Raw genomic sequence first — 22,025 nt, forward strand, 5'->3', positions numbered from 1 at the left:
GAGATCGATGATTCAAATGACTATGAATTTCTCATCAGAAGCCATGGAGGTCAGAAGGAAGTGGCACAACATTTTAAAAGTGCTGAAGGAAAAGAAATAACCCAGGAATAAAGGTGAAATAAAGACATTCTCAGATGAAGGCAAACTAATAGAATTCATAGCCAGCAGATCTGCTCTAAAAGAATTGCTAAAGGAGGTTCATCACATAGAAGGAAAATGACATAAGAAGGAAACTTGGAACATTGGGAATTAAGAGCAAAGAAACGGTAAATATCCGGATAAATATAACAAACTATTCGTCCCCTCCTGAATTCTTTAAAATATATCTGATGGTTAAAAGTAAAAAGTGTAACATTGTCTGATGCCATTTTTAATGTATAAAGGTGTAATATGACACTTACTGTATAAAGGAGTAAAAGTAAAGGGATCTATATGGTGATAAGGTTTCTACATTACAAATGAAGTGCTAAAAAATTGATTCTAGGTATTTATTTTGTAATCCCTAAGTAACCACTAGAAAATTATACAAAAAGATAAAATCACAATAGATAAAATACTAAAAAGGTTCAAATAACACAAAAGAAGGTAGGAGGAAACAGAGGAATAAGAAAGAGGGGAAAAGCGGAAGATAAACAGTAAAAGAGTAGACCTAATTTCAAACACATCAATAATTGCATTGAACATAAATGGTCTAAACACATCAATTAAAAGACAGGTTGGCAGGGTGGATTAAAAAACATGACCTAACTATATGCTGTGTATAAAAACACTCACTTCAAATATAAAGACATAATGTGTTTACAGATTAGAAAACTCAACATGGTAAAGATATCAATTTTCCCCTGATTTATATATTTAATGCAATACTAATCAAGATCCCAGCAGGATTTTTGTTGTTGTTGTTTATGTGTGTACAGATAGACAAGCTGCTGTTAAAATTTACATGGAAGAGCAAAGGAACCAGACTAGCTAAAACAGTTTTGGAAAAGAAGAATAAAGTTGGAGGAATCATATTGCCTGATTTTAAGACTTGCTATAAAAATACAGTAATCAAGACTGTGGTATTGGTGAAGGGACACAGGCACAGAAATCAATGGAACAGAATAGAGAATCCAGAAATAGACTCACAAAAAATGGCCATTTGATTTTTGATAAAGGTGCAAAAGAAATTTAGTGGAGAAAGCAACCATTCACCATAACCAGAGCTGGGGACACTGGTGAACAAATCAAAGACTAAATGCAAATGACAAGCAGATCACAGACTAATGTCAAGGCTCTCAGGCTTCTCTTAAAAAAAAAACCCAGATCTGGCAATAGTTGGCAATAGCCTATATTCCTCTATGGTAACAATTAGCTAGAGCTGAGTGCTGACAACTTCTTTAACACAGGACCTTGCATGCCCCAGTGTGTCACAGCTTCCATGGCACCTTTCTGTTTCTCTTGATACCAAGACTCCATTAGATGTAATTTATTTATTTATTTTTGTTTTGTTTTTTTTTAACATTTGGCCGCACCACGCGGCATGTGGGATCATCCACAGATTCAAACGAACACAGACCGTGTAATACTGTAGTATTCACTATTGAAAAAATCTGCGTATAAGTGGACCCGTGCAGTTCAAACCCATGTTGTTCAAGGGTCAACTGTACTTTTTAGATTTTTTTTGCCACATGGCTTGTGGGATCTTAGTTCCCTGATCAGGGATTGAACCCGGGCCCTCGGCAGTGACAGCATGGAGTCCTAACCACTGGACCTCCAGGGAATTCCTCAACTGTATTTTTAAAATAATATATTAACTTACTTTCCTTCTTTAAAATTAAGAACATTATATATAAAATTAACATCCCTTTTGACCAACTTCCCCTAATCTTTGCCCTCTTCTCTCCTCCTCTGTGTGATCATTGTGCATCCTTTTCAAACACTATGCAGTATGCATATAAATCCATGAAAAATGTGTTTATCTTAGTTTACATACATGATATAAACATTTATATCATTTTGCAACTTGCTTTTTCAAGATCCCGTTAGAGATCTATCCAGGTTGACGTGTTTATAGATGGAGTGTGTTCCTTAATTTTGCCTGCCGTATAGTACCTCACTGTATGAATCACTGTATCAGGTTTCCTTCTTTTTCTCCCTCCCTCCCTCTCTTGATGGATAATCTTCCAGTGTATCATGTTTTATTTATTTGTTACACTACTGGTGGACATTTAGCTTGTCTCCGATTTTCCACTATTATAATTATTCACTAATAACATTATTCATATTGAAATTCCATGTGCTTACACAGGAACAAGCTATGTATCACTGTATAATTAGGCTACAGGAATGCACACACACAAGGAAGTTTGACAAAATAGTTTCAACACAAAGAAGTGCATCCAAAAAGGACCAAACTGTGAAAAGTACATGACTGGCCTGTGGAAACAAGTTGTAGAGCAAGGTTAGGTTTTCTTAGGTACAGCAGAACTGGAATTAGTGGGTGCGGTTGGGATACTAACTCTGATATGTAATGATGCAACACAATTCACTTATTCAGGGTAAAGATTCTAAACTAATGGGTCAGACGAATAAGGAAGACTTCTATTCCTGACAAACATGGTTATTCAGTATTGTTAATGTATGTCAGAATTTGATCTTTTCATTTATGGTCATCAAAAAGACTCCAAACAGAAGAGGATCACTTTCTATTACTGTTTTGGGAAAAAATTTTAAATCAAACAGTATTTGATGCTTGAGTTTAATCCAAGGTTAGTTCTGAAATGCTGTACCATATCAACTCTTTGATAAAAAATATGCAGAAAGAGCAAAGGAGGGACTTCCCTGGTGGCACAGTGGTTAAGACTCTGAGCTCCCAATGCAGGGGGCCTGGGTTTGATCCCTGGTCAGGGAACTAGAGCTCACATGCATGCCGCAACTAAGGAGCCCGCCTGCCGCAACTAAGACCCAGTGCAACCAAATAAATAAATAAATAAATATTTTTTAAAAAGAGCAAAGGAGCAGTAGATGATGTCAAAGTGTTCAACAATAATATAAATCATTATTTTATTATTATTATTCAAATAATTTCACAAATTAACTCTCTTTGAATAGACTGGTAATGTAGCTTCACCACAGTTATGCTATATAAAACATAGATATTACAATGTGTAGCTTTTCAAGTCCTTGCTTTAAACACCAATTAAAAAACTCAGAAAGGGTGAAGAGAAAGGGCCCTAAAATTAAAAATAAAAACTCTGAACATCTGAAATCAGTGGCAAGACAAGGAATAAAATAAAATAAACAAGAATTACTACAGACTATGTGTCTTAAGGTGCATAGCAGGATACCCACACACTTCTGTATTTAGCTTAGAAAGCATAACAATATAGTGAACACCCCAACCACGCAACCTCATCACTAGACAAGTCCAAGAGTTCATATCTCTCCCTATATGTTCTTCCCTATTCCATCCCTCTGTCTCACCTCCCCAAACCCCCACCTTCATGAAGTAATCACTGCCTTGTTTGTGCCATTGGTAAGAAAGGACTTCTGGGAACATTTTCAAGAGTGAAATTAGTGCAAATTCATCTTGAGTAGAAAAACTTGTTTATATCTATCTCCTACTCGTATAGCATGGACAGCAAGCAGCATCCCTGCTGCTATGAAATCTTACACTGGCACCATCCCTATTAAAAATGAGTTATTTTACACTTTTATAAGTCTTCACAAAATTGATTTTTATGTGACCTCACCATCAAATATTCTATTAAGCTGATCAAAATAAGCCCAATTTTTTTCAGCTTCTGAAAATAAAGATGTTTAAGCATACCACAGCATACCACTTCTGTTAGAATATACTCAAGAACAGATTAAAATACTTATAGGTAACTTACCTCATGTAAATTCAGTTCTTTTACTTTTTCTTTTAATATAACCTGTAAGACAAAAAAAGTATGCTTTTATGCCCATTTAAATCTGTAATTTAAAAGATTTCTCATAATTCTTAAAAATATTTTTCTTTTCTGTATATAGCTCATTTCACCTCATATTCAGTATTAGAGAGAATCTCTTACAGTTTGAGATAGAACATTTTAGCAACATTCTTTTAACTTGAGCAATGGTGCAGTATTCTCCTGAAAAGCAATTTTAAAATCTCTTTGAGAACAGATTAAATTTCGGGAGAAGAAATTAACACATGCCTATCTGAAGTATGTGCTAATACGGGGGGAAAGTAAATGAGATTGCTTGCCTCATGATTTGGTAAAACACAGTATTGACTCATGGGACAGACTGGTAATTTATAAAAGACTGAAAAGTAAGGTCAATCTTAATTTTGGAAGCTTTGCTTATTATTATACATCACTATTCTCAGAAAACTTTAGCTCTATCCAGAATTATGTAAATGGGTTTAAAACTCATCCAGGTGCTGTCCCTAACCTGACTTTGTGGTGACTGGATATCAGTTAAAAAGAATGCAAAATGACAAGAGGGCAGATGACTATTTAAAAAGAACATCTCTAAACAAATAGGACCTAATCAAGCTTAAAAGCTTCTGCACAGCAAAGGAAACCATAAACAAAATGAAAAGACAACTTAAGGACTGGGAGAAAATATTTGCAAATGATGCCATTGACAAGGGCTTAATTTCCAAATATACAAACAGCTCATACACTCAATAACAAAAAACAAACAACCCAATTGAAAAATGGGCAGCAGACCTAAATAGACAGTTCTCCAAAGAAGACATACAGATGGCCAACAGGCATATGAAAAGATGCTCAACATCACTAATTATCAGAGAAATGAAAATCAAAACTACAATGAGGTATCACCTCCCACCAGTCAGAATGGTCATCATTAAAAAGTCTACAGATAACAAATGCTGGCGAGGGTGTGGAGAAAAGGGAACCCTCCTACGCTGTTGGTGGGAATGTAAGTTGGTGCAGCCACTATGGAAAACAGTGTGGAGGTTCCTCAAAAAACAATTTGAGACAAAAAGATTCATTCCTTTAGAAAACTAAGGCTGGAGAGAAGATGGCAGAAGAGTAAGACACGGAGATCACCTTCCTCCCCACAGATACATCAGAAATACTTCTACATGTGGAACTGCTCCTATAGAACACCCACTGAACACTGGCAGAAGACCTCAGACCTCCCAAAAGGCAAGAAACTCCCCACGTACCTGGGTAGGGCAAAAGAAAAAACAAAAAACAGAGACAAAAGAATAGGGATGGGACCTGCGCCAGTGGGAGGGAGCTGTGAAGGAGGAAAGGTTTCCACACACTAGGAAGCCTCTTCGCGGGCAGAGACTGCGGGTGGCGGAGGGGGGAAGCTTCGGAGCCACGGAGGAGAGCACAGCAACAGGGGCGCGGAGGACAAAGCGGAGAGATTCCCGCACGGAGGATCGGTGCCGACCAGCACTCACCAGCCCGAGAGGCTTGTCTGCTCACCCACCGGGACGGGCGGGGGCTGGGAGCTGAGGCTCCGGCTTCGGTCGTATGGATCGCAGGGAGAGGACTGGGGTTGGCTGTGTGAACACAGCCTGAAGGGGTTAGTGCACCACAGCTAGCCAGGAGGGAATGCGGGAAAAGGTCTGGAGCTGCCTAAGAGGCAAGAGACTTTTTCTTCCCTCTTTGTTTCCTGGTGCAAGAGGAGAGGGGATTAAGAGCGCTGCTTAAAGGAGCTCCAGAGACGGGCGCGAGCCGCGGCTATCAGCGCGGACCCCAGAGACGGGCATGAGATGCTAAGGCTGTTGCTGCCACCACCAAAAAGCCTGGGTACGAGCACAGGTCACTATCCACATCGTCCCTCCCGGGAGCCTGTGCAGCCCGCCACTGCCAGGGTGCAGTGATCCAGGGACAACTTTCCCAGGAGAACGCACGGGCGCGCCTCAGGCTGCTGCAACGTCACGCCGGCCTCTGCCGCCGCAGGCTCGCCCCGCATCCGTATGCCTCCCTCCCCCTGGCCTGAGTTAGCCAGAGCCCCCGAATCAGCTGCTCCTTTAACCCCGTCCAGTCTGAGCGAAGAACAGACGCCCTCAGGCGACCTACACGCAGAGGCGGGTCCAAATCCAAAGCTGAACCCCGGGAGCTGTGCGAACAAAGAAGAGAAAGGGAAATTTCTCCCAGCAGCCTCAGAAGCAGCGGATTAAAGCTCCGCAATCAACTTGATGTACGCTGCATCTGTGGAATACCTGAATAGACAACGAATCATCCCAAATAGAGGAGGTGGACTTTGGGAGCAAGATATATTATTTTTTCCCCTTTTCCTCTTTTTGTGAGGGTGTATGTGTATGCTTCTGTGTGAGATTTTGTCTGTAGAGCTTTGCTTTCACCATTTGTCCTAGGGCTCTGTCTGTCCGTTTTTTTTTTTTTTACTTAAAAAAATTTTTTTTTCTTAATAATTATTTTTTATTTTAATAACTTTATTTTATTTTATCTTACTTTATTTTATCCTCTTTCTTTCTTTCTATTTTATCTCCCTTTTATTCTGAGCCGTGTGGATGAAAGACTCTTGGTGCTCCAGCCAGGCATCAGGGCTGTGCCTCTGAGGTGGGAGAGCCAACTTCAGGACACTGGTCCACAAGACACCTCCCAGCTCCACGTAATACCAAACAGCGAAGATCTCCCAGAGATCTCCATCTCAACACCAAGACCCAGCTTCACTCAATGACCAGCAAGCTACAGTGCTGGACACCCTATGCCAAACAACTAGCAAGACAGGAACACAGCCCCATCCATTAGCAGAGAGGCTGCCTAAAATCATAATTAGGCCACAGACACCCCAAAACACACCACCAGACGTGGACCTGCCCACCAGAAAGACAAGATCCAGCCTCATCCACCAGAACACAGGCACTAGTCTCCTCCACCAGGAAGCCTACACAACCCACTGAAACAACCTTAGCCACTGGGGACAGACACCAAAAACAACGGGAACTACGAACCTGCAGCCTGCGAAAAGAAGACCCCAAACACAGTAAGATAAGCAAAATGAGAAGACAGAAAAACGCACAGCAGATGAAAGAGCAAGGTAAAAACACACAAGACCTAACAAATGAAGAGGAAATAGGCAGTCTACCTGAAAAAGAATTCAGAATAATGATAGTAAAGATGATCCAAAATCTTGGAAATATAATAGACAAAATGCAAGAAACATTTAACAAGGACCTAGAAGAACTAAAGAGTAAACAAGCAATGATGAAAAACACAATAAATGAAATTAAAAATACTCTAGAAGGGATCAATAGCAGAATAACTGAGGCTGAAGAACAGATAAGTGACCTGGAAGATAAAATAGTGGAAATAACTACTGCAGAACAGAATAAAGAAAAAAGAATGAAAAGAACTGAGGACAGTCTCAGAGACCCCTGGGAAACATTAAACACACCAACATTCGAATTATAGGGGTCCCAGAAGAAGAAGAGAAAAAGAAAGGGACTGAGAAAATATTTGAGGAGATTATAGTTGAAAACTTCCCTAATATGGGAAAGGAAATAGTTAATCAAGTCCAGAAAGCACAGAGAGTCCCATACAGGATAAATCCAAGGAGAAACACGCCAAGACACATACTAATCAAACTATCAAAAATTAAATATAAAGAAAACATATTGAAAGCAGCAAGGGATAAACAACAAAAAACACAAAAGGAAATCCCCATAAGGTTAACAGCTGATCTTTCAGCAGAAACTCTGCAAGCCAGAAGTGAGTGGCAGGACATATTTAAAGTGATGAAGGAGAAAAACCTCCAACCAAGATTACTCTACACAGCAAGGATCTCATTCAGATTTGATGGAGAAATTAAAACCTTTACAGACAAGCAAAAGCTGAGAGAGTTCAGCACCACCAAACCAGCTTTACAACAAATGCTACAGGAACTTCTCTAGGCAAGAAACACAAGAGAAGAAAAACACCTACAATAACAAACCCAAAACATTTAAGAAAATGGGAATAGGAACATACATATTGATAATTACCTAAAATGTAAATGGATTAAATGCTCCCACCGAAAGACACAGACTGCCTGAATGGATACAAAAACAAGACCCGTATATATGCTGTCTACAAGAGACCCACTTCAGACCTAGGGACACATACAGACTGAAAGTGAGGGGATGGAAAAAGATATTCCATGCAAATGGAAATCAAAAGAAAGCTGGAGTAGCAGTTCTCATATCAGACAAAATAGACTTTAAAATAAGGACTATTACAAGAGACAAAGAAGGACACTACATAATGATCAAGGGATTGATCCAAGAAGAAGATATAACAATTGTAAATATTTATGCACCCAACATAGGAGCACCTCAATACATAAGGCAAATACTAACAGCCATAAAAGGGGAAATTGACAGTCACACAATCATAGTAGGGGGCTTTAACACCCCACTTTCACCAATGGACAGATCATCCAAAATGAAAATAAATAAGGAAACACAAGCTTTAAATGATACATTAAACAAGATGGACTTAATTGATATTTATAGGACATTCCACCCCAAGACAACAGAATACACATTTTTCTCAAGTGCTCATGGAACATTCTCCAGGATAGATCATATCTTGGGTCACAAATCAAGCCTTGGTAAATTTAAGAAAATTGAAATCGTATCAAGTATCTTTTCTGACCACAACGCTATGAGACTAGATATCAATTACAGGAAAAGATCTGTAAAAAATACAAACACATGGAGGCTAAACAATACACTACTTAATAACGAAGTGATCACTGAAGAAATCAAAGGGGAAATCAAAAAAACCTAGAAACAAATGACAATGGAGACACGATGACCCAAAACCTATGGGATGCAGCAAAAGCAGTTCTAAAAGGGAAGTTTATAGCAATACAATCCTACGTTAAGAAACAGGAAACATCTAAAATAAAGAATGTAATCTTGCACCTAAAGCAATTCGAGAAAGAAGAACAAAAAAACACCAAAGTTAGCAGAAGGAAAGAAATCATAAAGATCAGATCAGAAATAAATGAAAAAGAAATGAAGGAAACGATAGCAAAGATCAATAAAACTAAAAGCTGGTTCTTTGAGAAGATAAACAAAATTGATAAACCATTAGCCAGACTCATCAAGAAAAAGAGGGAGAGGACAAATCAATAAAACTAGAAATGAAAAAGGAGAAGTTACAACAGACACCGCAGAAATACAAAGCATCCTAATTGACTACTACAAGCAACTCTATGCCAATAAAATGGACAACCTGGAAGAAATGGACAAATTCTTAGAAATGCACAACCTGCCGAGACTGAACCAGGAAGAAATAGAAAATATGAACAGACCAATCACAAGCACTGAAATTGAAACTGTGATTAAAAATCTTCCAACAAACAAAAGCCCAGGACCAAATGGCTTCACAGGCGAATTCTATCAAACATTTAGAGAAGAGCTAACACCTATCCTTCTCAAACTCTTCCAAAATATTGCAGAGGGAGGAACACTCTCCACCTCATTCTATGAGGCCACCATCACCCTGATACCAAAACCAGACAAAGATGTCACAAAGAAAGAAAACTACAGGCCAATATCACTGATGAACATAGATGCAAAAATCCTCAACAAAATACTAGCAAACAGAATCCAACAGCACATTAAAAGGATCATACACCATGATCAAGTGGGGTTTATTCCAGGAATGCAAGGATTCTTCAATATACGCAAATCAATCAACGTGATACACCATATTAACAAATTGAAGGAGAAAAACCATATGATCATCTCAATAGATGCAGAGAAAGCTTTCGACAAAATTCAACACCCATTTATGATAAAAGCCCTGCAGAAAGCAGGCATAGAGGGAACTTTTCTCAACATAATAAAGGCCATATATGACAAACCCACAGCCAGCATCGTCCTCAACGGTGAAAAACTGAAACCATTTCCACTAAGATCAGGAACAAGACAAGGATGTCCACTCTCACCACTATTATTCAACATAGTTTTGGAAGTTTTAGCCACAGCAATCAGAGAAGACAAAGAAATAAAAGGAATCCAAATCGGAAAAGAAGAAGTAAAACTGTCACTGTTTGCAGATGACATGATACTAGACATAGAGAATCCTAAAGATGCTACCAGAAAACTACTAGAGCTAATCAATGAATTTGGTAAAGTAGCAGGATACAAAATTAATGCACAGAAATCTCTTGCATTCCTATACACTAATGATGAAAACTCTGAAAGTGAAATTAAGAAAACACTCCCATTTACCATTGCAGCAAAAAGAATAAAATATCTAGGAATAAACCTACCTAAGGAGACAAAAGACCTGTATGCAGAAAATTATAAGACACTGATGAAAGAAATTAAAGATGATACAAATCGATTGAGAGATATACCATGTTCTTGGATTGGAAGAATCAACATTGTGAAAATGACTCTACTACCCAAAGCAATCTACAGATTCAATGCAATCCCTATCAGACTACCACTGGCATTCTTCACAGAACTAGAACAAAAAATTTCACAATTTGTATGGAAACACAAAAGACCCCAAATAGCCGAAGCAATCTTGAGAACGAAAAATGGAGCTGGAGGAATCAGGCTCCCTGACTTCAGACTATACTACAAAGCTACAGTAATCAAGACAGTATGGTACTGGCACAAAAACAGAAATATAGATCAATGGAACGGGATAGAAAGCCCAGAGATAAACCCACGCACATATGGTCACCTTATCTTTGATAAAGGAGGCAAGCATATTCAGTGGAGAAAAGACAGCCTCTTCAATAAGTGGTGCTGGGAAAACTGGACAGGTACGTGTAAAAGTATGAAATTAGAACACTCCCTAACACCATACACAAAAATAAACTCAAAATGGATTCAAGACCTAAATGTAAGGCCAGACACTATCAAACTCTTAGAGGAAAACATAGGCAGAACACTCTATGACATAAATCACAGCAAGATCCTTTTTGACCCAGCTCCTAGAGAAATGGAAATAAAAGCAAAAATAAATAAATGGGACCTAATGAAACTTAAAAGCTTTTGCACAGCAAAGGAAACCATAAACAAGACCAAAAGACAACCCTCAGAATGGGAGAAAATATTTGCAAATGAAGCAACTGACAAAGGATTAATCTCCAAGATTTACAAGCAGCTCATGCAGCTCAATAACAAAAAAACAAACAACCCAATCCAAAAATTGGCAGAAGACCTAAATAGACATTTCTCCAAAGAAGATATACAGATTGTCAACAAACACATGAAAGAATCCTCAACATCACTAATCATTAGCGAAATGCAAATCAAAACTACAATGAGATATCATCTCACACCGGTCAGAATGGCCATCATCAAAAAATCTAGAAACAATAAATGCTGGAGAGGGTGTGGAGAAAAGGGAACACTCTCGCACTGTTGGTGGGAATGTAAATTGATACAGCCACTATGGAGAACAGTATGGAGGTTCCTTAAAAAACTAAAAATAGAACTACCATACGACCCAGCAATCCCACTACTGGGCATATACCCTGAGAAAACCATAATTCAAAAAGAGTCATGTGCCAAAATGTTCATTGCAGCTCTATTTACAATAGCCAGGACATGGAAGCAACCTAAGTGTCCATCATCGGATGAATGGATAAAGAAGATGTGGCACATATATACAATGGAATATTACTCAGCTATAAAAAGAAACGAAATTGAGTTATTTGTAGTGAGGTGGATGGAGTTAGAGTGTGTCATACGGAGTGAAGTAAGTCAGAAAGAGAAAAACAAATACAGTATGCTAACACATATATATGGAATCTAAGGGAAAAAAAAAAAAGGTCATGAAGAACCTAGTGGTAAGACGGGAATAAAGACACAGACCTACTAGAGAATGGACTTGAGGATATGGGGAGGGGGAAGGGTAAGCTGTGACAAAGTGAGAGAGTGGCATGGACATATATACACTACCAAACGTAAAATAGATAGCTAGTGGGAAGCAGCCGCATAGCACAGGGAGATCAGCTCGGTGCTTTGTGATCACCTAGAGGGGAGGGATAGGGAGGGTGGGAGGGAGGGAGATGCAAGAGGGAAGAGATATGGGAACATATGTGTATGTATAACTGATTCACTTTGTTATAAAGCAGAAACTAACACACCATTGTAAAGCAATTATACTCCAATAAAGATGTTAAAAAAAAAAAAGAAAACTAAGACATTCATATCTGTATATGAATCCCACACGAGACCCATGTGTGGTTACCTATGGACATCAGTGTGGACATCTAAGGAACTCGCCAATGAGCTCAGATTTCAAAGAGACATGGACAAAAAGGTATGTAATCCTAAAATGGCGACATGGTCTGTAACATCAGTGTTAGCAAGATTAAAGACCCAAATAAACTGAAGCTTGCCCCCCCCCACCTCTCCCCCCCTCCCAAATTGCTATGGACGACAAAAATAATTTCATGCTCGGGGTCAAAAGAAAATTAAGGAACACCTAGGCCCACTGTTTGGTGTCAGTGGTAAAACATTAATGGATGACACATGGAAGAAAAAACAAATTTTACTGGCCTTCAAGAAAAGCGAAATTTATTACCTTAAAGAACATATCAGCAAAGGGATAGTACAAAGGGCTAGGAGTTAATAGCAATGACTGAAGTATCTGGACTTCCAGTGGTGTGACGTGAACTAACATTTAAAGTACAAAGGGGAGGAGATGAGATCAGTATAATACAGCTGGTTACCTCTGAGGAACTAGTATGTCTTCTAATGAAGAAGGTAAAAATTTCATTTAATGGAATCTCTGAACTCCATTAGGATAATAGTAACTTTAAGGATTTTAAGCTACAGCATTTCCCTTTACCAAAATGTTGGCCAAAGTTCCCTGTTAAGTTATATTATTTTATCATTTGAACTTTCTATAACTTCAAGTAATACTTAAGAGAAGCCACCACAATAAGCTCAGGCACTGCAACGAGGAGTAGCCCCCACTCGCCGCAACTAGAGAAAGCCCGCGTACAGCAACGAAGACCCAACACAGACAAAAAAAAAAAAGAAAAAAAAAGAACACTTAAAGTGAAGTATTTTGTAGGGCAAATTGGCAAGCAAAATGCTAAAATGAACACAAGTAAATCTAGTCCCAGTTTAAAATATGAGTGGAAACCTGAGGTCTCATTTTTTTGGTGAAAAACATGATCAAAGCCAATCTTAAGTAAATCTCACCTGTTTGTAGGCATAAAATTCTTTGTGTGCTTGATGTCTCAGCCTGAAAGACAGAAATGAGAAATGCAATACTGAGATTTCTGTATAAGAATTTGACAAAAATTTTAAAACTGCATTTTTTTGGTATTAATTTATATCATTTATGGTTTAAAATCCAGAATCTTTATTCTAGAATACACTCAAATGACATATCTGTTACCATGTTATGAGAAAGTGACCAGTGAACCATAGAATGTTATCCAAATATATAAGTTCAAGTGAAATCTCATTAAAACAAAATCTCAAATATTTTAATGAAGGCTCATTTTTTTATATTGACAATAGTCCACTTATTTCAATAATATTTAATATATCACACTTTTCTTAATTAAAAAATTGAAGTATCAATATAATATACATCTAATAATGTGCAAAAGCCTCAAGAATACAGATAAGTATTAAAAAAAAATTATACACACCACTGTAACTATCACCCAGATCAATACATAGAACATTTCCAGCATCCCTGAAATGACTCTTCCCAATCAATATTCACCCCTAAAACTATCCTAATTTTTATCATTGTAGATTATGCTTGTTTTTGAACTTCACATAAATGAATCATTTGGTATATACTCTCCTGTGTTGGCTTCTTTCAGTCAACAATTACTTTGAAATTCATCCATGTTGTTGCAGTGATTATATTTTTGACTGACATATAGTGTTCCATTTTACAAATGAATATAAAACTATTTATCCATTCCACTGTTGACAAATATTTAGGTTACTTCTAGTTTGGGGCAATTATGAATCAAGCTGCTATACAAATTCTTCTACATGTCTTTTAGTGGACATATAGACTCATTTCTGTTGAGTGTGTATCTAGGAGTAGAATTGCTGGTCCAAAGTGCTTGTACAAATTTTACTCCTATGGGTAGTGCATGAAAGTTCTAGTTGTTCCACATCTTTGCCACAGCTTGGTAGGGTCAGTTTAAAAATTTTTAGCCAATCTGGGGGGTGTTCAGTGGTATCTCATTTTGGTTTTAATTTTGCATTTTGCAAATGATGTTTAGGACCCTTTCATATGCTTATTGCCTGTTTGGATATTTTCTTTTATGAAATGCCTGTTCAAGTCTTTTGTCCATTTAAGAAAATGAGTTGACTATATTTTTCTTATTGATTTGTAGGAGCTCTTTAAATATTTTAGATGCAAGTCCTCTGTTGGGTACTGCAATACTCTATGGCTTGCCTTTTCATTCTCTTAATGTTATCTTTTGATGAACAAAAGCTTTTAATTTAAATTAAGTCCAGTTTATCAACTCTTCCCAATAATGTCAGTTCTTTTTGTGTCCAGTTAAAGAAATCTTTGCCGACCCCCAGATAATGAAGATAATCTCTTGTGTGTATCATGAAAATAATTTGTTATTTTACCTATCACATTTAGGTCTATGATCCATCTGAAATTAGTCTTTATGTATGATGTGAGGTAGAGGTCAATGTTCTTTTTATCCACATGCAGATTTTCATTTGACTCCTTTATTGAAGAGACACTTCTTTCCCCACTGTGTTGCAATGGCACATCTGCTGTAAGTGAGACCAATATGTGGTTCTGTTTCTAGAGTTTCTGTTTTATCCCACTGGTTTATCTGCCCATCCTTGTATACTGGGTTGAATCGTGTCCCCTCAAAATTAATGTCAAACTGCTACGTCAGAATGTAACCTTGTTTGGAAATAGCATCTTTGCAGACTATTTATTAGTTAAAATGAGGTCACGTTAGGATTAGGGTAGACCATAAATCCAATATGACTGTTGTCCTTAGAAGAAGAGGAGGGGATATACAGAGACACAGGGAGGAAGGCCAGGTGAAGACAGAGGCAGAGACTGAAGTGATGCAGCTACAAGCCAAAAAATATCAAGGATTGCTGACAACCTCTAAGAAGAGGCAAGGAAGGATCCTCCCCTAGATAGCCTTCAGAGGCAGCATGGCCCTGCCAACACCTTAATTTCGAACTTCTAGCTTCCAGAACTGTGAGAGATTAATAAATTTCTGTTGTTTTAAGCCATCCAGCTTGTGGTACTTTGTTACAGCAACCCCGGGAAACTAATGCATTTTGTGTCAATACCATGCCAGTTAAAAAAAAACACAAAAAACCTTTTATTTTGAAATAATCTTATAGGAAAGTTGCAAAAAATATCAGAGTTCATATATATTTCTCTCCCCAGTTTTCCAGCATTCACATCTTACATAACCATAGAACAGTGATCAAAAGCAGGAAATTAACACTGATGTTTTGATATTAATACTCGTATAGTATTCACCAAACAGACTTTATTTGCATTTCACCAGTTTTTTCACTAATGTTCTTTTCCTATCTTGTGATCCAATCCAGGACCCCAGCTTGCATCTAGTTGTGTCTCCTTAGTTTCTTCAAATCTGTGACAGTTTCTTAGTTCTTCCTTGTTTTTCAGTATTTTGACATATCAACCATGATCACTTGGTTATGGCAATGTCTACTGGGTCTCTCCACTGTAAAGTTACTATTTTCTCCTTTGCAACTGGTCAGTATCTTGGGGGAGAGACACTGAAACTATGAAAATATCCTATTTTTTTCTCAAGCTTTTGCCCACTGATTTTAGCATCCATCTTGCTTGCAACAATTCTGCAGTGTTTGCCTGGTGGTGGTTTTGTAGTTCCCTAATTCCTTGTACACTAACTGGGATTCTTCAGTAAGGAAGAGATGCCCCTTCTCCTTCATTTATTTATATCAGCATGGACTCATGGATATTTGTGTTAGTCTATGGGTTATAATTTAATATGATCATTATTTATTTTGTTGCTCAAATTGATTTAGGCTTTTAGGCCCTCCTTCAGGTTGGTTCTTATGTCCTTGCAACGTGCCCTCATCCTTTCCCATGCATTTCCTAGCTCACTGGCACCAAAAGATGTTACAAGCTCATCTTGTATTTTCCATGCTCCAGTTGTGGAATTAACCACTTCTTTCAAAGAGCCTTGGTTCCTTTTATTGGAGAATAATATTTAGAAACCAAGATCTGGGTGCTAGGTGAATAGTACTCTGTTTTAAGTACTGGAGTTTTGTAAAAAGTCTTGGGGTCTGGTAGTATAGGTTCTTAAGCTCTGTTCTTAACTACTTTGGCTATTCGTGGTCCTTTGCATTTCCATATAAATTTCATGAGCTTATCAATTTCCACAAAAAAATCTGTTGGCATTTTGACTGAGACTGTGTTTAATTTATAGATCAATTGGGGGAAGAACTGACATCTTTGCAAGATTGAGTTTCCAACCTATGAATATAGCATACTCTATTTATTAGATCTTCTTTCTCTGTACACATTTCTATGTAGAACACTTATATATCCTTCATTAAATTTATTCCTAGGTATTTGGTAATTTTTGATCTACTATAAATGGTATTTAAAATTTTTTTATGTTCTAATTCTTTGTTACTACTACATAGAAAAAAATTCAATTTTTGAATATTGATCCTGTATCTAGTGACTTGCTAAGTTCACTTATTAATTCTAAACAGCTTTTCTGCAGAATCTTTTGGATTTTTAAAATACACAATTATTTTGTCTGCAAATAATAACAGTTTAAACTCTGCCTATTAAATCTTCACATATTTCACTCTTTATTCTTTATTTCACTTCTTTTTTTTTTTTTTCCTGCACTGGCTAGGACCTCCAGTACCAATATTAAATGAAAGTGATGGCAGTGAATGTCCTTATTAATATGTTACTACTAAATATGATGTTTTCTCTAGATTTTTTGTAGATAACCCTTGATTCAAATAAAGTTCACTTGTATCCTAGTTTTAGACTTAAAAAAATCATGAATAGGTATTAATTTTTGTCAAGTGCTTTTTTTCCCATCACATTTTTTCCTTTTTACTGTTAATGTGGTATACTGTATTGATTGATTTTCAAATGTTAAAACAATCTTCATTTCTGGAATAAAACTCCACTTGGTTGTGATGTACCACCCTTTTGTACATCCTTGAATTTTATTTACTAATATTTTGTTCATGAGAAAGATTAGTCTATAATTTCCATTCTTGTAATGTCCTTGTCAGGCTTTGGAATCAAAATTATCTGGCCTCATCGAAGTATCTCTTCTATTCTCTGGAAAAGTCATGTAAGAGTGGTATTTTTTCCTTAAATGTTTGGAGAAATTCACTGGTGAAGTTACCTGACTTGCAGTTTCTTTGTGGAAATGCTTTTATTATTACATATATAATTATTAATATTTTATATTTCTTCTTGACTCAGTTAAAAATGTTATTATTCTTTTACTTGTATTCACATAACATACAATTAACCATCTTAAAGTGTATAATTCAGTGGCACTTAGTGCAGTCACAATGGTGTGCAAACACTAGTTCACTCTAGTGTCAAAACTTTTTCATCAAAAAAAATCTGGGGGGCTTCCCTGGTGGCGCAGTGGTTGAGAATCTGCCTGCCAATGCAGGGGACACGGGTTCGAGCCCTGGTCTGGGAAGATCCCACATGCCACGGAGCAACTGGGCCCGTGAGCCACAACTACTGAGCCTGCGCGTCTGGAGCCTGTGCCCCACAACAAGAGAGGCCGCGACAGTGAGAGGCCCGCGCACCGCGATGAAGAGTGGTCCCCACTTGCCACAATTAGAGAAAGCCCTCCCAGAGAAGCGAAGACCCAACACAATCATAAATAAATAAATAAATAAATAAATAAAAGAACGTGAATCTCTTTAAAAAAAAAAAAAAATCTGGTACTCATTAAGTAGTTGGTCCCCATTCCCCTCTTCCCTGGTAATCTCTAATCTGCTTTCTGTCTCTATGGATTTGCCTATTATGGATACATTACATAAAATAAATCATACAATATGTGACCCTTTTGTGTCTGGTTTTTCATTTAGCATAATGTTTTCGAGGCTCTGCCTATTTGTAGCATGTATCAGTACTTCACTCCTTTTTATGGCTGAATAATATTTCACTATATGTATATGCCACAATTTGATTATCCATTTATCTATTAATGAGCATTTGGGTTGTTTATACTTTCTGGCTATTATGAATAATGATATAAACATTCTGTACAAATTTCCTTGTGGACATATCTCTTCATTTGTCTTGGGTATATACCTAGGAGTGAAATTTCTGGGTCATATGGTAATTCTATGTTTAACTTTCAAGGAACTAATGAACTCTTTCCCACAGTTCCTGCACCATTTTACATTCCCACCAGCAATGTATGAGGGTTTCTATTTCTCCACATCCTTGTCAACACATAATTTTCCATATTTTTGACTACAGCATCCTAGTAGTTGTGACATTTATTGTGGTTTTAATGTGCATTTCCTTAATGACCAATGCTGTTGAACATCTTTTCATGTGCTTGTTGGCCGTCTGTATATCTTCCTTGGAGAAATGGCTACTTAAGCCCTTTACCTATTTTTAAATTCAGTTGTCTTTTCTTTTCTTTTAATATTTATTTATTTAATTATTTATGGCTGCATTGGGTCTTCGTTGCTGTGCATGGGCTTTCTCTAGTTGCAGCGAGTGAGGGCTACTCTTCGTTGTGGTGCGCGGGCTTCTCATTGCGGTGGCTTCTCTTGTTGCAGAGCATAGGCTCTAGGCATGCAGGCTTCAGTAGTTGTGGCATGAGGGCTCAGTAGTTGTGACTCGCAGGCTCTACAGTGCAGGCTCAGTAGTTGTGGCGCACAGGCTTAGTTGCTCCGCGGCATGTGGGATCTTCCTGGACCAGGGCTCAAACCCATGTGCCCTGCATCAGCAGGCAGATTCTTAACCACTGCACCACCAGGGAAGTCCCAATATTTATTTATTTATTTATTTTATTTTTGGCTGCGTTGGGTCTTAGTTGCAGCATGCAGGATCCTCTGCTGCGGCATGCAGGCTTCTCTCTAGTTGTGGTGTGTGGGCTCAGTTGTTGTGGAGCTTGGGTTCCAGAGTGTGTGGGCTCTGTAGTTGTGGTGTGTGGGGTCCAGAACATGTGGGCTCTGTAGTTGTGGCACGTGGGCTCTCTAGTTGTAGCCCATGTGCTCAGTAGTAGCAGCGCGTGGGCTTAGTTGCCCTATGGCATGTGGGATCTTAGTTCCCTGACCAGGGATCAAACCCACGTCCCCTGCATTGGAAGGTGGAATCTTAACCACTGGACCATGAGGGAAGTCCCAAATTCAGTTGTCTTTTTGCTGTTGAGTTGTAAGAGTTTTTAAAAATATATATCCTGGATATTAAACCCTTATCAGATATATGATTTGTAAATATTTCTCTCCCATTCTGTAGGCTGTTTTTTTCACTTTCTTGATAATGCTCTTTGATGCACAAATGTTTTTAATTTTTATAAGTCCAATTTATCTATTTTTTTCTTTTGTTGTTTGTGCTTTTGGTGTCAAATCTAAGACTCCCTTGTCAATTTGAGGTCATGAAGATTTACTTGTTTTCTCCCAAGAGTTTTATAGTTTTAGCTCATGTTTAGGTCGCTGACCTTTTTTTTTTTTTAATTTTTAAAAAATTTATTTTTGGCTGCGTTGGGTTTTCATTGCTGTGTGTGGGCTTTTCTCTAGTTGTGGTGAGCAGGGGCTACTCTTTGTTGCAGTGCACGGGTCTCTCGTTGTGGTGGCTTCTCTTGTTGTGGGCACAGGCTCTAGGCACACAGGCTTCAGTAGCTGTGGCACCCAGGCTCAGTAGTGGTGCGTGGGCTCTAGAGTGCAGGGTCAGTAGTTGTGGCATGTGGGCTTAGTTGCTCTGTGGCATGTGGGGTCTTCCTGGACCAGGGCTCGAACCCGTGTCCCCTGCATTGGCAGGCGGATTCTTAACCACTGTGCCACCAGGGAAGTCCCACTGATCTATTTTTTGAGTTAATTTTTACATAGGAAATGAGGCAGGGGTTCAATTTTATTCTTTTGCGTGTATTATTCAGTTGGTCCACCATTTGTTGAAGAGACTATTCTTTTGCCACTGAATGGACCTGGCACCCTTGTGAAAAATCAATTGGCCATACTATACTACCCAAAGTAAGCTACAGATTTAATGTGATCCCTATCAAACTACCCATGATATTTTTTTTTTTACAGAAATAGAACAGGTAATCCTAAAATTTATATGGAACCATAAAAGAGCCAGAATTGCAAAGCAATCCTGAGTAAAAAGAATAAAACTGGAGGCATAACCCTCCCAGACTTCAGATAATACTACAAAGCTACAGTAATCAAAACAGCATGGTACTCTCATGACAACAGACATACAAATCAGTGGAACAGAATAGAGAGCCCAGAAATAAACCCATACACCTATGGACAATTAACGTTCCTCAAAGGAGGCAAGACTATACAACGGGGAGAAGACAGTATCTTCACCAAGTGGTGTAGGGAAAGTTGGACAGCCGCATGTAAATCAATGAGGTTTAGAACACACCCTCACACCATACACAAAAATAAACTCAAAATGGCTTAAAGACTTAAATATAAGACAAGATACCATAAAACTCCTAGAAGAGGACATAGGCAAAACATTCTCTGACATAAATCATATCAATGTTTTCTTAGGTGAGTCTCCCAAGGCAATAGAAATAAAAGCAAAAATAAACAAATGGGACCTAATCAAGCTTATAAGCTTTTACACAGTAAAGGAAACCATGAACAAACTGAAAAGACAACCTACAGACTGGGAGAAAATATTTGCAAATGATGTGACCAAAAAGGGCTTAATTTCCAAAATTTACAAACAGCTCATACAACTCAGTAACAAAAAACCAAACAACCCAACTGAAAAACGGGCAGAAGACCTAAACAGACATTTCTCCAAAGAGGACATACAGATGGCCAATAGGCACATGAAAAGATGCTCATCATCGCTAATTACTAGAGAAATGCAAATCAAAACTATGATGAGGTACCACCTTACAATGGTCAGAATGGCCGTCTTCATAAAGTCTGCAAACAATAAATGCTGGAGAGGGTGTGGAGAAAAGGGAACCCTCCTACACTGTTGGTGGCAATGTATATTGGTGCAGCCACTATGGAGAACAGTATGGAGGTTCCTCAAAAAACTAAAAATAGAGCTACCATATGATCCAGCAATCCCACTTCTGGGCATACACCCAGACTAAACGATAATTCGAAAAGATACATGCATCCCTATGTTCATAGCAGAACTATTTACAATAGCCAAGACATGGAAACAACCTCAATGTCCATCGACAGGTGAACGGATAAAGATGTGGTACATATATACAATGGAATATTACTCAGCTATAAAAAAGAATGAAATAATGCCATTTGCAGCAACATGAATGGACCTAGAGATTATCATACTAAGTGACGTAAGTCAGAAAGAGAAAGACAAATACCATATATCACTTACATGTGGAATCCAAAATACAACACAAATGAACTTATCTACGAAACAGAAAAAGACTCATAGAGAGAAGAGATGTTGCCAAGGGGGTGGGGTGGGGGAGGGAAGTATTGGGAGTTTGGGATTAGCAGATGCCAACTATTATATACAGTATGGATAAACAACAAGGTCCTACTGTATAGCACAGGGAACTATATTCAATATCCTGTGATAAACCATAATGGAAAAGAATATATACATGTATAACTGAGTCACTTTGCTGTACAGCAAAAATTAACACAACACTGTAAATCAACTATACTTCAATAAAATTAAAAAAAAACCTACATGGAGAGCCACAAAAGCCAAAAAAAAAAAAAAATCAATTCACCATAGATGTTTGGGTTTATTTCTGGACTCTCAATTCTATTTTATTGATTTGTATGTCCATTCTTTTTTAAAATAAATTTATTTATTTATTTATTTATTTTTAGCTGTGTTGGGTCTTCGTTTCTGTGCGAGGGCTTTCTCCAGTTGTGGCAAGCGGGGGCC

The 22,025-nt window shown here is 37.9% G+C and overlaps 1 protein-coding gene across 1 annotated transcript in view; it reads right to left on the reverse strand.

Annotated features, from left to right (window-relative positions):
- Positions 1 to 22,025, reverse strand: part of RNF24 (ring finger protein 24) — a 138,511-nt gene that overhangs the window by 10,456 nt on the left and 106,030 nt on the right. The window contains exons 3-4 of the mRNA XM_068524847.1: positions 13,142 to 13,184; positions 3,876 to 3,917 (exon numbers count right to left, since the gene is read on the reverse strand). Coding sequence (XP_068380948.1) covers positions 3,876 to 3,917; positions 13,142 to 13,184 — 85 coding nt within the window. The remainder of the gene's footprint in view (positions 1 to 3,875; positions 3,918 to 13,141; positions 13,185 to 22,025) is intronic.

Source organism: Eschrichtius robustus, chromosome 16 (genome assembly GCF_028021215.1).
Source record: "Eschrichtius robustus isolate mEscRob2 chromosome 16, mEscRob2.pri, whole genome shotgun sequence".
Taxonomy (NCBI): domain Eukaryota; kingdom Metazoa; phylum Chordata; class Mammalia; order Artiodactyla; family Eschrichtiidae; genus Eschrichtius; species Eschrichtius robustus.